General features: G+C 42.5%; 1 protein-coding gene across 7 annotated transcripts in view; it reads right to left on the reverse strand.

The window, feature by feature from the left end:
• The window catches only part of LOC106741812 (venom dipeptidyl peptidase 4), a 274,378-nt gene that overhangs the window by 28,882 nt on the left and 230,430 nt on the right, over nt 1–15,066 (reverse strand). For all 7 annotated transcript variants that reach the window (XM_014614165.1, XM_014614172.1, XM_014614169.1 and 4 more), the window contains 4 exons: nt 12,716–12,915; nt 4,240–4,409; nt 975–1,214; nt 18–253 (listed from right to left, as the gene is read on the reverse strand). In XM_014614165.1, coding sequence (XP_014469651.1) covers nt 18–253; nt 975–1,214; nt 4,240–4,409; nt 12,716–12,915 — 846 coding nt within the window. The remainder of the gene's footprint in view (nt 1–17; nt 254–974; nt 1,215–4,239; nt 4,410–12,715; nt 12,916–15,066) is intronic.

Raw genomic sequence — 15,066 nt, forward strand, 5'->3', positions numbered from 1 at the left:
ATTGCATTTGTACTCACAGATACGAGCCCTCCTGATCCCACGTCACTATCTCTGCCACCACAAAATAACCGGATGTTAGGGCGGTGGTGGTCGGATTGTCGCTAGTTGCATTCGTAACCAGCACAACGTGTCTCCAATCGGTGCCATTCTTTTGTTTCTGCGGCAATATCAGGATGAACGACGTACCGTTGTCGCTGAAGACAGGCGCTTCGAACTGCTCCACCCAGCCATTTTTCTCGCTATACGACAGCGCCTAGGAACAGCGAGCGTTCCTTCGTCAGAAAATTGCATCCCCCGCCGCTTAATGAAGTAGCATATGTTCCTTCGTAATTAATCATTAAAATATCCTCATCCTACCAACATCTCACTCTTTGCAAAAGTATTCGCGTAAAAATGTAATTATAAAGTTAACAAAAGCACCGCGTTCCTCCTTTCTTTGACGGGATATAAAAAAACAAAAAAAAACACACACACACACACACATGCGGAGTCAGAAGTTCTAATTATGGTCTTTTATTGAACGTACGATGTCGCTTCCGCCTCCTTTGTGGATATTCTTTTGATATGGCGGAGCTCACGTGGCCGGCATGCAAAATATCTCGCGGGAATACTGCTCCCCGCGAGGTTAATCCCGCGCTTCTGACAAGCGGAGATTAATTTTACATAATCCGGCCGTGCGTGAAATCCTCCGATACTCGCAAAATTCGCACAACGGTGAAATTTCGTAAGAAACAATTACGAGGGAGGGAAAGAGGGTGACTCGCGGAACTGCGAATTAGCCAGCCGCCGGCAAGTGCGCGCTAATTAAAATACTATTGCCTGGACTGAAGGAGCGGCCGCCTAAATTAAGATCTGCGCAAGAGAGCAAGGACGACGGATCCTCGGCAAAGCGGACTATCAAACGAGCGCCGGGGCCGTCGCCGGCCGCCAGAGGGGCGGCGGATTACTTCCGCGAGGGATGAGGAAGTACCTACTGTCGTGCAATTTGGCAGCAGGCTGTCGACGTTACAGAGCTGGAAATACGCCCTGTTCTGCACCCGGTTCATCCAAGTCGCGTAGACGAGCTCGTCCGTGGGGAAGCTCACCGCCGACAGGACTCTTTCAGTGGTGGACAGCTCCGGCGGATGTTCGATCTCCACCAAGGTCACGTTGCCCTGCACCACCATGTCCAGGTCGACGCAGAACAGCTTCACCGTTGGATTCGTCGTGCCGCTCTGAAACAAAAGAGACGGATCTATAATGCGGTACAGCGATGTTGAAACGAGTGATGGTTATCGGAGAACAACGAGAAGACAGACGGAAGAGAGAGAGGGGGGGGGGGGAATCTTTGTTTTTAGNTGCTAGATTCCTTCTGTCGCTCCTTTACTCGTTTGCTCTAAGTATCACCGTGCAAAGAAAATGACGGATTCTCGATATATCGAATTCACCTGTGCTTTTCTACTTATATCTGGAACATTACTCGTTCCTTGACTAGTAAAGAAAAAAAGAATATCCAATCAACCAACTATGATGGAAGAGGATTATTGTATCGCACATCGATACAGTGGGTAGTCACTGTAATCTCTTCGATTTTGATCTCAATAGCAGAATTCTTTGTGACTAAGTTAGTATCAGCACCGAGCGGGGAATTGAAATTCTTCCGCTCTGTCGAATTGATTTTCGCGTGACGTATAATCCGGTCGCACGCGGATGTGGAATGTCACGCCAACGCGATAGTTCTCCAGATAAGTTTCCGTGTGTATCACATTGTGTATATATTTACACGAGAAATGCAGTTTTCCCATGGAGTGCGTAAAGTTGTTGTTTGCAAGCTTGCTTGTTTGCGCGGGGAAATGTTTTAATGAAATTGGAAACATAAATCTTCGATTTTGCTCACCCCGTGGCTGTTCCTTCACCGATAACTTTAAGTGCACTGAAATCTCGCTCGTCCCAATATCGAAAGTTTTAATAGCAATCTTGTTTAATTTCGAGACACGAGACGCTACAATTGCCGTTCGCACTGTTTCATCCGTTTGCCCAACTCGGCGATATCACATTAATATCAAATTGCCGAAAAGTAAAGCGACACTTGCCTCGGAAAAAAGTAATACGGCGCCGTTGGATGCAACTGCCTTTCCCTAGCCGTTTGTCCGCAACTTAAAGGTAGTTCCTGATCGCTTTTTAGTAAATTGCAGAATTTTCTTACCTCCGCCCGCGGAACTTTCTGGTAAAGTGGCAACAAGCTAACGCCCATGATCAGTAAACACAAAAATTTCATTACGTAATAAGTATTACTCAGCGCGAGGAAGTAAATTTAACGGAATTCAATTCAAGGGACAAAATTTCTCGTGTAAAATACGTGTAGTCATAAACATAATTCACAGGCTCTCCCTCACGTCATTGTGATATGATATTTATGATCCCGCTTATTTTGGAATCACGTTAACGAATTGCACATAAAATATCGATTTTACATAAATTAAGGGAAATTAAATGAGTTTATGCATTTATAATTTACCATCTGCCAATTAAAAAGGAATTTATAACGTTTATTTGATAAAACGCAGTTATTTTTTAAACAATAATATTAATTTCGCGCATTTAATGATTTTACCATTAATATGATACTCCCCAAATGACGAATTTATTACCACATAGACCACGTAATGATTCATTTTCAAATGATAAGGTAAAATTATTCAAATCCTTCGGACATTTTGCATTTTACTGTAATTTCGGCGGAATTTTGCGAGGGTATAAATTTCCGGGACAAGCTTGTCTCTTTAATATATTACCTTTTTATTAGAAATGAATATTTATGCAAGTTTGTTTATCGCGATCATTATCGTGACTTTGAACAGAATTCAAATAAACGAAATGTCCTTCGCGTTCTGTCAAAATATTTCTCGGAGCACGGGCCTGAAACGCGCAATGAAGTCTCGGGCTGGAAGAAATCCAGATGAATGTACATTAATGCTTTTCTCCGGGGAAATGACAGAATAGCGGTTTGCGCGAAATGAATCGCTCGGCTGACGAGCCGGTGACTTTAATCCGTGGCTGCAAGATTATATACTTATAGAGTCGTTTCTCTCAGATGGCAACGGAACAAAACGGAATAAAGCTGCACGTCAAACTTTGAATTCCTCCGCGCTCCGGAAAAGAAATCAATTCACACGGAACTTCGCTGGGGTATACGCGAGGGCAAGAAAAATCTCCGAAAGAGAGTGTACCCGTCACAATCGCCATTCCTATTTCACTGTTCGAACAATTGCGCCACGAGATATTCTATAATCATAGGTTAAGTGAAAACACGCTGAGAAATGCAGAAATGACGCGCGTACATTTAAATATTCGTCTAGATTTGTCACATCAATGACAGTGGATACAAGGAAAGAAAAGAGAAAGACAGAAACGTCAACAGGCATCGCAAATATTAACGATGAGTTTTATCAAATTAGTATTTCGAAATTTATAAAATCTCTTCACTTTACACTTTCTGCAGATTATTCTAATTTATTTTGCGAAAATTTATTGCGCAGAAGAAAGGTAATGTAAAGCAAAATTGCTGATACGTATATTTACGTGTTGCGCAATATGCGAATGAAACTGCGACTATCTTCATCGGCCAAGAGAACAAAGATGTTATTCAACGGCCGGCTCGACGACGAATATTCTTCTATGCCGCACTATTTTTTTTCACGGCGACGTTAATCGCGGGCTATAAAACGGCATTGAAAAATGCAGGGGTGTCATATTCACAGTGCTCTCCTCTTTTCAGGATGTAAACTTTCGATTAGATGGCTTTTCATATCTCGGACAGTCGTGCGACACGGAAGTTCGCGAGGACACAAAGTGAAAGAGACGTTTCTGAGAGCGTCTAGGAACGTTTAGGAATGCCGCCTTTTAAAGTGACATTATGTTTTCCTCCCCTAGGAATCTCATTTCCCGTAAATGCGTAAACAAGAAAACAACTAATTAAAATAACGCGAGTACGAAAAATGTGAAATTTATGACGAGCATTTCGCGAATGCAGAAATATATTTATGAAAAATGTATGAAGATATTACAACGGAAATAACGCACCTATATCCGCCTATTATATTTGGATACTGTGTACACAAACGCATTGTGAAAAATATACATGAGATATTTCATAATCTAACGACTTGGCATCTCGTAACTTTCATATCGGATAAAGACGTTCTTTGATTGGATACGCTGAAAAAAAACAGAATGGAATATGACGAAGTGTGTGCTTACCTTGGGGTAGTGAATCGGTATTGCCGATGTGTACTGGAAGGTCAAGCTTCCGGGATATCCGTAAAACGGTATGGTCATAATAGGGGTGTTTGAGTCATCGAAATAGCCGAATGCCAATTTATTGCCGCTCGGAGAAAACCAAAGAGCCGCGTTCGAATTGAACACTTCCTCTGCAACAAAATAAGTATGCGAAAAATTAGTTATAATGCGTTACATATACACATATATATAAAGTCGATGATAAAAACTCGACGTAGAAATTATCGTTGATATACCGCGTGTATTTTCTCGACTTTACGGTGGCGCCGTATTTTTTACAGGCTTCGGCTGAACACGGCGACGTCGTTGCGTTAACGACGAGGCGGGAAATTGCGACGACTGTTTCGTCGTCGTAAAGTTCACAAGCAAAGTTCATTGAGGGCATTCCACCCGGTATAATTATAGAGAGGCACCGAGCGCCTAAGGTGCATCACGACTCGGGGTCTCATCCCTTTTCTGCTGTACGATGATAAATAAAGCGTAAACAAGAAAAGAAGAGACTTCTATTTGATATCGTCACCCTTGCACTCTTCTTCACGAAGCCCCCTCGCATAATAATCTTCCCGTCAGGAGCATGCGATAGTGACTTCGGGGCTTTGGAAGTTCATGCGTTGAGAAGGCTCAACCATCGTGAAATATTATACCCGACCAAATAAATTACGATAATAAATAAAATCAAACGGATGAGCGAATTTCTCGATAAACGAAAAGCCACAATTTATGCAATTGTTTTTCGCGTACTGCGCAAATAAATAAAATATGAAATTACATGAAATTCGAGTATTATTTCGCACCGCCCATCAATTTAAGTAAATAATAATTTCTATGATAATACTCTTCCCTTCTTGTGCAATAAACATTTATTTGCAATTCCTCAAGGTAGTCCGTCCGTCACTTGTTTCTTCCCGCTACCAGCTGATTTCCACGGATACTACAGCTACCGCCGTTCCAATGTTAACTTCGCGTTAAGCATCCGATTAAAGAACTCGCAGAGAGTCCGGACAATTCCTCACAATGAGGAAGCAAGCAATCGTAATCAAGCTCTCCTCGTCGTAAATTTTGCGAGTAAAGAAAGTTCAGCCCTGAGATTATCCAGCGTATTGCGTAATTATGAAGCCCGGCTAAGCGAATGGATGCGCACTTCCGCTTTCCCATTATTACGGTATAAATAAAGTATAACGCGAGAAGCCGATTAGATTAAACTTCTGCGTCTGATAATGCTTACATGTTCATCTCCTGCAATTGCAGTTGTAAGACGAAGTGAATCTTCGACGGAGAAACACGAAATATTAAGGACATGAGAGAGAAAGATAGATAGAGAGAGAGAGAGAGAGAGAGACTCTACAAATTTCGTAGTTTTTATTCTCATTAAAAAATGGCGCAAAAAAAATGATTTCGCTAATTGAATTTCATTTCCCTTTGAGCGAGATTAAAATTTGCGCGATTTCACTTTATAATAAGGCAGACAACAAAGTGGCCGACGTTAAAACTGAAAGAAGCACTCACCGTGAATTTCCCTTCGTTCAGCCGCGTCTCGATAAACAAAGTGCAAACGTTCGGAAAGGATCTCCATAGTCAGCGCTAATGTCATTTTTTCCACACTTCGCAAATAAGAAGCCCGACAACAAAGGGAGGTCGTCGCGACGGTTCGAGGGAAAATCGCTGATGTAATAAGCACGGGTTCATAGAGCGTGCGCGGGAATGTCGGAAAGGAGCCGGGCGAGTTACGGGGGAACCGAGCGGAAACCCTTTATTTCGTTTCCTCTCGAAAAAGAGGCTGGCTCGCGGGCGCAGAACGACATAAATATCCACTTTTCGAGCCGCGAAGAGCGGAGAGTGTCCGCGAAAGTGGGAGAGGGAAGAATAGACGGAGGGGAGAGACAGCGGTGGATTAATGCTGGGACGCATGCTAGAATCTCGAGACGATGCTTTGCGATGAATGTTACGGGAGAAGAAGAGGAAAGCGATTACGAAAAACTTAATTCAGGTCTAGACCGCGGGAAATTAGTTTAAGGCGGCTTGAAGTCTGCCGAGAGAGCGATCAAAAGTGCAGAAAGTTCCGTGGTGGGGATGGATGTTTCAGGATCTATGTGTGTGTATGTGTGTGTGTATATAGAAAAGACTTCTCCTTTCTACGCATCTTAAAATTGAATCTGATTTCGAGACTATTCTTGCATAAGATATATGTTGAAAATGCGAAATGTTATACCGGGAGATCGTTGAATATTATCAGTTTCGAGAGAGTTAAGAAACTCGGTAAAATTACAGTTCGTGTCTCGCGAATTTTGTGGAATTTTGCGTTCCTATTTCCGTCTTTATACCACTTCGCTAAAAACCGCTTATTTTTCAGACGCTCCGTTAACGTCTCACGTGTGTCTACGTGTAAATCCGTCCCTGAGAGAGATAAAGTCAGGAAAATAGGAGGAGTTAGCATATTTTGAGAATGTCGGCGAGACCTTTGAGACCGGGCTAGATTCAGCTCGCAACGTTGCGGGACGGGAAGGAATCACGAGAAAAGGCAAAAAAGCCTTCGCTAGCAAACATGAAAGAGAAGAAAGGAACGAAGGGACGAGACGGGAAGAGAAAAGAATGGGAAAAGGTCGAGCAAGGGAGAGTAGGTGAGTGAGAGAGAGAGAGAAAGTTAGAGAGAAAGGTGGTGGAAGAAATGCCGCGACGGGAGAAGGAAAAACGCACAAAGACGCGACGCTGCGTTGCGCAGCTCGCTGGACATGATGAGGGAGAAAAATATCCCGAGGGTGAGATTCCGAGTGGGTGGATAGGTGTGTGTGTGTGTGTGTGTGTGTGTGTATGCGTCGAAACTCCGACGACGGGATAAGGAAGCCGTCGGATCTGAATAGCACGCGAAGGAAAAACAGAGCCGGAGCAAGGGCTTGCGTCGCCGAGTGATGAACTTGTCCGATAAATCCGGCTGATCGATCGATTATTTATATCTGGCAGCGAACTCCTCTCACACCTCGTTGCGCGATTCTCGGACCCTCGCCGCATATCGCTGAGTAAATTCGAGTTACCTACTCTCAATGGCTTCCGTCGTGGATTTCGCGTTCTGACATTGATTCAACGTGCGAGGCGACGCGCGACGAGCGCGTCAAAAATTGACTCGATGTAACCTCCAGATTTTACATTCGATTGATCGAGATGTGGGAGACATTTCGCGCGCTACGCGGCATTTGGATACATCGCGCATTGATAACTCCGCCATAGAGCTTGGAAAGGTTAAACAAACACCAAGAAAAATGGCGAGTACAATCCCTCTTCTTCCCAACGAGACATCCCTCTCGAGATTGTCAAACATGTCGCGCGACTCTACGTATATGCGAGGAGGCGTAAAACCACCCCGCTGCATTTCGCCGTCGTGTTTACGGTTTGCAACGGTAACGCGCATATTCCGCGCGCGGAGAATATAAATCCTACGCGAGGACATTTCCATCGCGGCAGTATCCTCGCGTCCCCCGCGTCGCTCGGCGACAGTCGGGAAAGGAAACATTTTAGAATCCGATCAGAAATCGGAATCCTGTGAAGGGGCGGTACCATTAGCGAGCCGGGATTTCGTGAAAAGGATTTCTCTAAATCCCCGCCGCTCTATTAATGTCACATCCGCCATTGTTGAAAGAAGTAGAAAGCACGGATTTCCATCTTACCGCGGGATGTATTAATGTCGCAGCGAGCGAGCGCAGAGATCCTCCGGTTAAATGACGATTCCACGGGATAGTTCGCGTTGCTCGCCTTGTAAATCACTTCTGGATTGAGGCGATGCCGGAATGGTTTTGGTGCGTACGGATATCAACTCATTTAAACGTTCGCTCGATAGGAAAACTGTGCAATTTCTATGTACGAAATGATTATAACCCGTACTTTGGACTACATTAAAGAATAACGGTGTATTAGTTAGGACTAGTGTTTTCTTTCGAAGGGTCCGACATTCGAATTTCGAATGTTCGAAGAATCGAAGCTTCGGTGTTGATTATGCAAATTTCGAAGCTTCGAAATATATTATTATTATTTCGTGTTTCCCATTTTTACAGCTATTTAGATCGAATGTAAACAAAGTGAAAAACATATTTCTCATTACGAAAAAGCAATTATATGATGTCTGATACATCAATTCGTTGTATTTATTACAAAAAAACATTCACTTACAAAAATTCATTTAGAAAATTTCTCAACAGAATTGCACTCTTCGAAACTTATTATGAATTCCACGTTTTCGGATTGCGAAATGTCGAGGAACATACAATTTTGTCGTGATGAATTGTATTTATAATATAATAACTCTCGCGCAAAGAGCCACCGAGGGAGACAAGTGTTATAATTGATCAAGTAACGCGGCAGTGAGGTAGACTGGATCGTTGCAGCGCGGCAAAACACCTTTAATAATTAATCCACCATCTTCTGCCGACACAGAATGCGCTTGACACACGGTCTACCTTCCACAAATTTCCCGTATAGCCCGGCTTTTACTCATTTACCGTGTAATTTACTGCGGTATCGCCATAACTGTAAGATATGACATCGTTATCAGCATCCACGTTGCAACGTATAATAGCTTGCTCTACGTAACCGAAAGTTCATCAGTAGGCCTTCTCGAAATCTTCTTGAACCTCTGTTACCAATTTTTACAAGTTGTATGACTCACCGCGCTCTCTCCAAGATCCGAGCAAAACATTTTTGTGGCTTCGACAACAATTTTAAGCGGTTGAAATGCAAAAAGAATGCCGTGCCGAATATGCATTTTTATCGATAGCAATCCTGATCACTGTTATTTTCTGAGGTTATATTGATCATTCCGCGATATTATACGGTGGTTCTAGATGGTAACTTTTTAAAACTAAAATTGAGCAGAAATATATTTAGATTTGAAGTGCCTATTAGAGAAACGAGTAAAACCACAGGCATCAAATTAATTTATGCACCTAATATGAATTTAAATTAGGAAAATATATTAATATGATATTTTACACGTCATATTATTAATTTGACTGATATTAAAATGAAAACAGTGTATCTTTTTCCAAAAGTATCTATAGAACAACGATTAATAAGAGAGGAATGATTTCTTCACGGTGGAGAAACGAAATCTCAAACTCGACGTTTCTCTGTTCGGAACACAGGCTCTTCTGATATCCCGCGAGTTATTAATTTTCCGAATGAAAATCCCTCCGGCGCGCGCGTAAGTCAGTTTATACGCCAAAAATTCGAGCTAAGAAAATCCTGTAGCCACGGTAGCAGGCGGATAAAGTATGTCGTCAGTGAAGCCCTCGGCTGACGGGAACAAAATACAGGTTGAAAAGTTCTTGGCATGTCTCGAGCGGCGGTTTGACACTTTATCGACGACTCTTTCGAGGCTGTTCGACTGTGTAAAATCGCGAACGACGAAGTGCGCGCCGTGCGAGCGGCGGAATGATTTCGCGTAACCCCCCCCCCCCCCCCCNCTTCTTTTGCGGCGATAATAATAACTGCAAATTCTTCCGACACAATATTAATCCCGTCAGGATAATCTGTGAACAACGCGTTATTAAATACCAACGGAGGAGGCGAAATTATTTTTCAGAAACCCCGTTCTCGCGCTTAACAAGCGGCGTTTCCACCCCGTAAATGTCCTTTGCATCCGGAAATTTATAAATATTAATAATAGCGGGGCGAGAACAATATTCCTTGTAGTCCGCTCGATGCTTGTTTCACTAGACAGATTAAACAAAAGCAACGTTGCGCGTACACGAACGCGTACATAATAATAATAATAATAATTTCCTTCTTAAGAAAAAAAAAAAATATTCGTCTCCTTCTCTGGCGCGGTTTTTCGCAATGCAGCCCTTAATACACGCTACGTGTAGATAATTCACTAATTAATTATCATCATCGTATTAATTAATCATTGCCATTCGTGATGAATTTAATGCCCGATAACGTAGCCGACTGTTTGTCATTAGTTTGCGCGCTATGGACACGTATAGCACATTTAAACGTATTCACAAACATGGATGTCCGAATCATTTAGCGTTTTCGAAGTATTACGAATTACGACACGCTCGGAAATACCGGTAAAATATTAAAACTCACGCACACCAATAGCACTCGCGTATTACTCATATTAATTACCATGATTCTGAATAAAAGATGGCATCGATGTCCTTTTTTTCGCGAAGTTAACGAAATGTCCATCGAGAGAAAAAAACGGACAGAGAGAAGGGGAGAGAGAGAGAGAGAGAGAGAGAAAGATTCATATTAAAATATAACGATTCTCCTTGTCACTATGCGCGCTTACCGATTTAACCGCGTTTCCGAAGAGACAGAAATAGCGAGCGGAGAGGCGGGCGACGTACATTGTAAAAAGTCTCGTATTGGAAATCGACGGATTACGCGACGTTGTCGAGCAGAGGCGCGCGCGATGAAAATCCGCGCGTCGATGATTGAAAAATTCCCGAGGCTGACAAATTTCGACGCGATGATTATACGCGGAAATGCGCGAATAAATACACTGACGGCTGGATTTCGCGCGTCGATCAACGTCCGGGACGGCCAGGGGACACCGTTGGCCTTGCGAAGCAATCGGTTCGATATACATATAAAAGCGCGGCATGATTCTGCATTTTAAATCACGCTCCGACTTTTTCGTTGCTTTTCAATGGCAGCAGCTGCTCCGCCGGTCTGCCAATAACGTGACGTTATGAATCCGGACAATTTGCCGCGTTTATCTCTTTAAATATGGACGCGCGTTGATCCATCCGTCATTCGCGATTTTATGATACTAAACGCAGCTCTCTTCATAGCCACGGACATTTTTATGCGGATTTGCTGGGCGAGAGAGAGAGAGAGAGAGAGAGAGAGAGAGAGAGAGAGAGAGAGAGAGAGAATAAAAAAAGAATGTCATGTATCGCGAACAATTGCCATTTGTCGCCTCGTCGTTGCCGGTATTCGACGATAAAGCCGATATGTCCTTTCGCCGCAGTGTGTGATTTTTCATCCGTGATCGAATAGATCTGTATTCAGTTTCTCTTCTTTCATTATTAAGATAAAATTATTTGAGCAAGAATAATGATTATAAAAAGGTTCTTAAAATTTTTTACGTTCTTGCAATATTTTCATATTGCCAGCGCGAGTCTTTTGATTACACAGTAGACAATATTTTCGTCGACAGAGAATAACGAGACAAATCGCGTGCATCGCATTCCGACATAGCATGCCGTTCTCTCCAATCGTATATTACATAAAAGATAAATAAAATATTTCTACGATTACGGGGAAAACAGATCGTTCGAAAGGGATAAATGAAAAATATTGAGTGACTTGTTGAATCGTCGCCATACGGTATGAGTACGATAAATCGAGATAGTCTTTGTAGCCGAGCTCGGGCTACAAAGTCCACAAAAAAGTGGATCAGCGATGTATCGGCTTTCCGCGAAATTTGCGCCAAAAGGTAAAGCGCTGACGAGATAAAGTTACATCCTTAACCCACTTTAATCTTTTCATGTCTTTCATCTCGTTTTCGAAAAAATTAAACTGCGACAGCTCCGTGCCGCGCTGCAAAAAGCTCTTTCCCAGAAAATTTGCAAAGTACCGCGAATGAATGGAACATTTACTGAATTTTTCTAGTAATTATTAATTATAGAACTAAAAGTATATGGAAAATAAAAGAAGTTAAGATGGAGAATTAAAAATGCAAAATAGAATTAAAATTAATTGCTCGTTATTTTTTGAAAGTTAATTTATGAGAACGCTCTTGTAAATGGAAAAATGGAAAACTTGTTTAAAGAAGAAAGTCTTGGCATAAGAGATTAAAATAAATATACTCGCTAACTTAATCAGGAACGTATAGTTCGTTCGACGTCAAATCAACGTCAAAACCTAATGAAAACCTAGTTAAAATTTAAATTAACTCGACGACGAAGAAGTATAATTTTAGACGTGTCTTCTGCGATTAACATCGTTTCAACACCGGTTCAATTATTTTTCGATTTAATTAATTAATCGCGTCTCAAAAGAAGAAAGAATGTGCTTTGCAAGCTAAATTCCACTTTTTGATAAGAAAAATTTGCAACAGAATTGGAGGATAGAAATGTATTTATAATCTTATATCTAAAAATAAAAAAATATGTATTTAGGAAAATTAGAGAATATTATCGAAAACTTTTCATTTAGCATTTATCATTGATCGTGATTATTTGATCATTGGCTGATAATAACGATCAAGGATAATAATAACAGCCAGCTTAAATAAATAATTCAAACTATAATAACGTAATATGATACAAACAATATAATATGAAACGTGATATAAACGGAGTCACACAGTTCGATATTGTAGCAGAATAAATTTCCATTCAACTCAACGGGTTATCGAGCGTTTCGACGCCGAAACAAATTCAATTTAACGCTGCTTCTGACTGTGAAAGAGTCTGTGTATAAGAGAACAACTCACCCTCGTATACCCAATCGGGCACACCGTTGTAGATACTTCCGTACACCCCCGTGTTGGTTATTTGATAGTCATTGGCCACCTCTGCTTCCGGTCTGTAGTAGATATTATTCTGATGCACGTAGATCAGAGCGTTGCCGTGTGGCGCCCACTTCGCGAGTTGCAGCGGCGTCGACTCGTTCGCCGCCAATATCGTTTCCGCCCTGCAAATATAATTGCATCGCGTGCTTCATATAATGGACCGGCTGGTAGTCACTTCATTTAGCTATTATACAGTCATTCTTCGCGCGTGTGTATCTCGTGGCTAATCTCTCTCGCTCGCGTTCTCGTGTTCCCTGCACTTCTCGTTACGTTTACCTTCGCACGGAGCGGGAAAGTTCGCAATATTTTGAAGATATCGTGCCCACCGATTGTAATTATTTTAATAGCGGAATTATACGGGTGAAAGACGTGGGGAAAGACCGCATAAGGACAACAAAGCGCGTCGTTATTCGCAGTCTAACAAATGAGAGAAGAAACACAAGAGTATAAAGTATAACGTGGAATAAAATGACTCTTTAGATAAATTACTCGTCTGTTTTGCGTCCCTTGATTTCGCTAATGTACCGCTCACTTTGCGTGATACGAGGCGAATCTGTTTTTTTTTCTTTTTTTTTACCATTTCTCGCGTTTCTCAAGACAGTCACGCGTACTCTTTCGTGAAGGGATAACGAGAAAACGCGGGGATTCGAGCACTGCCTTTAGCGAACTTATAATTCCCCCGTAAGCTGATTTCGCAAAGTCGAACGGATGTATTTGCGAACAGAGACCGCAGAATAGACGGTGCCGAAATCCTGGTTTACGAAAGCGAGACAGAGGAAGATATCGGCACGTCGAAACACGTCCAGATGGTTATTGTTTAGCGCTCGTAACCGATCGTAGCGACCAACAATGACGTCACTGTGTCTCGGTCGGACAATGCTGTAACTCTGTATGATTCTAGGCAGGGTTCTAGTTTGGAACTACTGGACAAGCTCGGGAGATGTAGTCCCGCATAACTACGGCTCCGTATTGTTACGTGGCTTTCGGCGGAGAAACGTAATACGGGCCGCAAATTCTTCGTCAAAGAGGTTCCGAACTTAAACAATGACAGGAGATTATTACGATTCCCGAATAATCAGACGAGACAGGTAAAAGTATCCGCTCTACTGAAAGTAATTTCGCGAATATGAAGATCTCGCGCGATAAATATATAGGTACCGATATAAAAAAAGACAAAAAAGAAGTATATAAAAAAGTGTGTCAAATAACCTCGGACTCACCTATGAATAAGGTTGTCTCAACAATCATTCTTTTAATACGATCTTTAAGCTGGATTCTTTTCGTTGTACGATAATAACGCGCGCAGAATAGCAAAACAGTCGCCGAGGTGGCAAGAACTTGTCTGAAATTTCAGCCACGGCCCTTCGGAACTTTATATTTTACACCAGTAGAGAATTACGATAGTTTGCATAAGGCGCTTCGCGGAGAGCGCGGCCGCGGAATAAAATGGACGAGGTGATGTGTCATCTTTATACGCTCGTCATCGTCGTTTTGCCACCTCCCCCTCTTCCCGCCGCTGTCATTCCGCGCGAAAGTTTTATCCATTTCGGGCGGAAGTTCCGAAATCCGGACTCGCCCGCGTGGCGGGTCGCCAAGTACGCAACGTCGACCGTCCGTGGGCGGAAAACTATCCGGATCCATTCGCGTAAGAACCGCCGGCAAATACGTTATCGAGAGCGACGGACAAATAATAAAATCGCCGCGTCGAGAGATTAATGTTAAACAGAAAATTACTCTTTCGCGCCCGCAATTTTTCCTACGTTGTAACCGTTCTTCGCATCACTTTTTACGACAGCCGCGGAAACTCCCAGTCTGCATCGATAAAAGAACTTCGAACTCTGTGAAAAACGCAACGTTCATTTTATGTCGCCGCAATATGCGCCCGCGAATGCACATGTTCTCAAATATGTTTTCTAGGTGCATATGCATGCATGCGCATATACGTACATGCACGCTAATGCATATATTCGAAAAGGGAAAGAAAGGGAATGTTTAAGAGGAATGGTGGGGAAGGGAGCGAGGGAGGGAGGACGAGAGAGCGCGTACAATACGGCTCCACAGTAAAATCGCAAGTATAATAAAATCGGAAGCCGTTCCGGATATAAGCCAAAAGCACATTGTACACTCTGAAATTGATTCTGCGATGGTTTCTAGAATTGCGGGCGAAGCGAACAAACACGGGCGCGATCGCCGCGCGTACATGTGTAAAAGAGAAAGGTGCACGATAGATTGTTTATTATCGATATTTATGAGACATTAAAAAAATGTTAAAT

The sequence above is a fragment of the Dinoponera quadriceps genome, unplaced genomic scaffold, assembly GCF_001313825.1.
Source record: "Dinoponera quadriceps isolate SergipeBrazil2010 unplaced genomic scaffold, ASM131382v1 scaffold533, whole genome shotgun sequence".
In the NCBI taxonomy this organism is placed as follows: domain Eukaryota; kingdom Metazoa; phylum Arthropoda; class Insecta; order Hymenoptera; family Formicidae; genus Dinoponera; species Dinoponera quadriceps.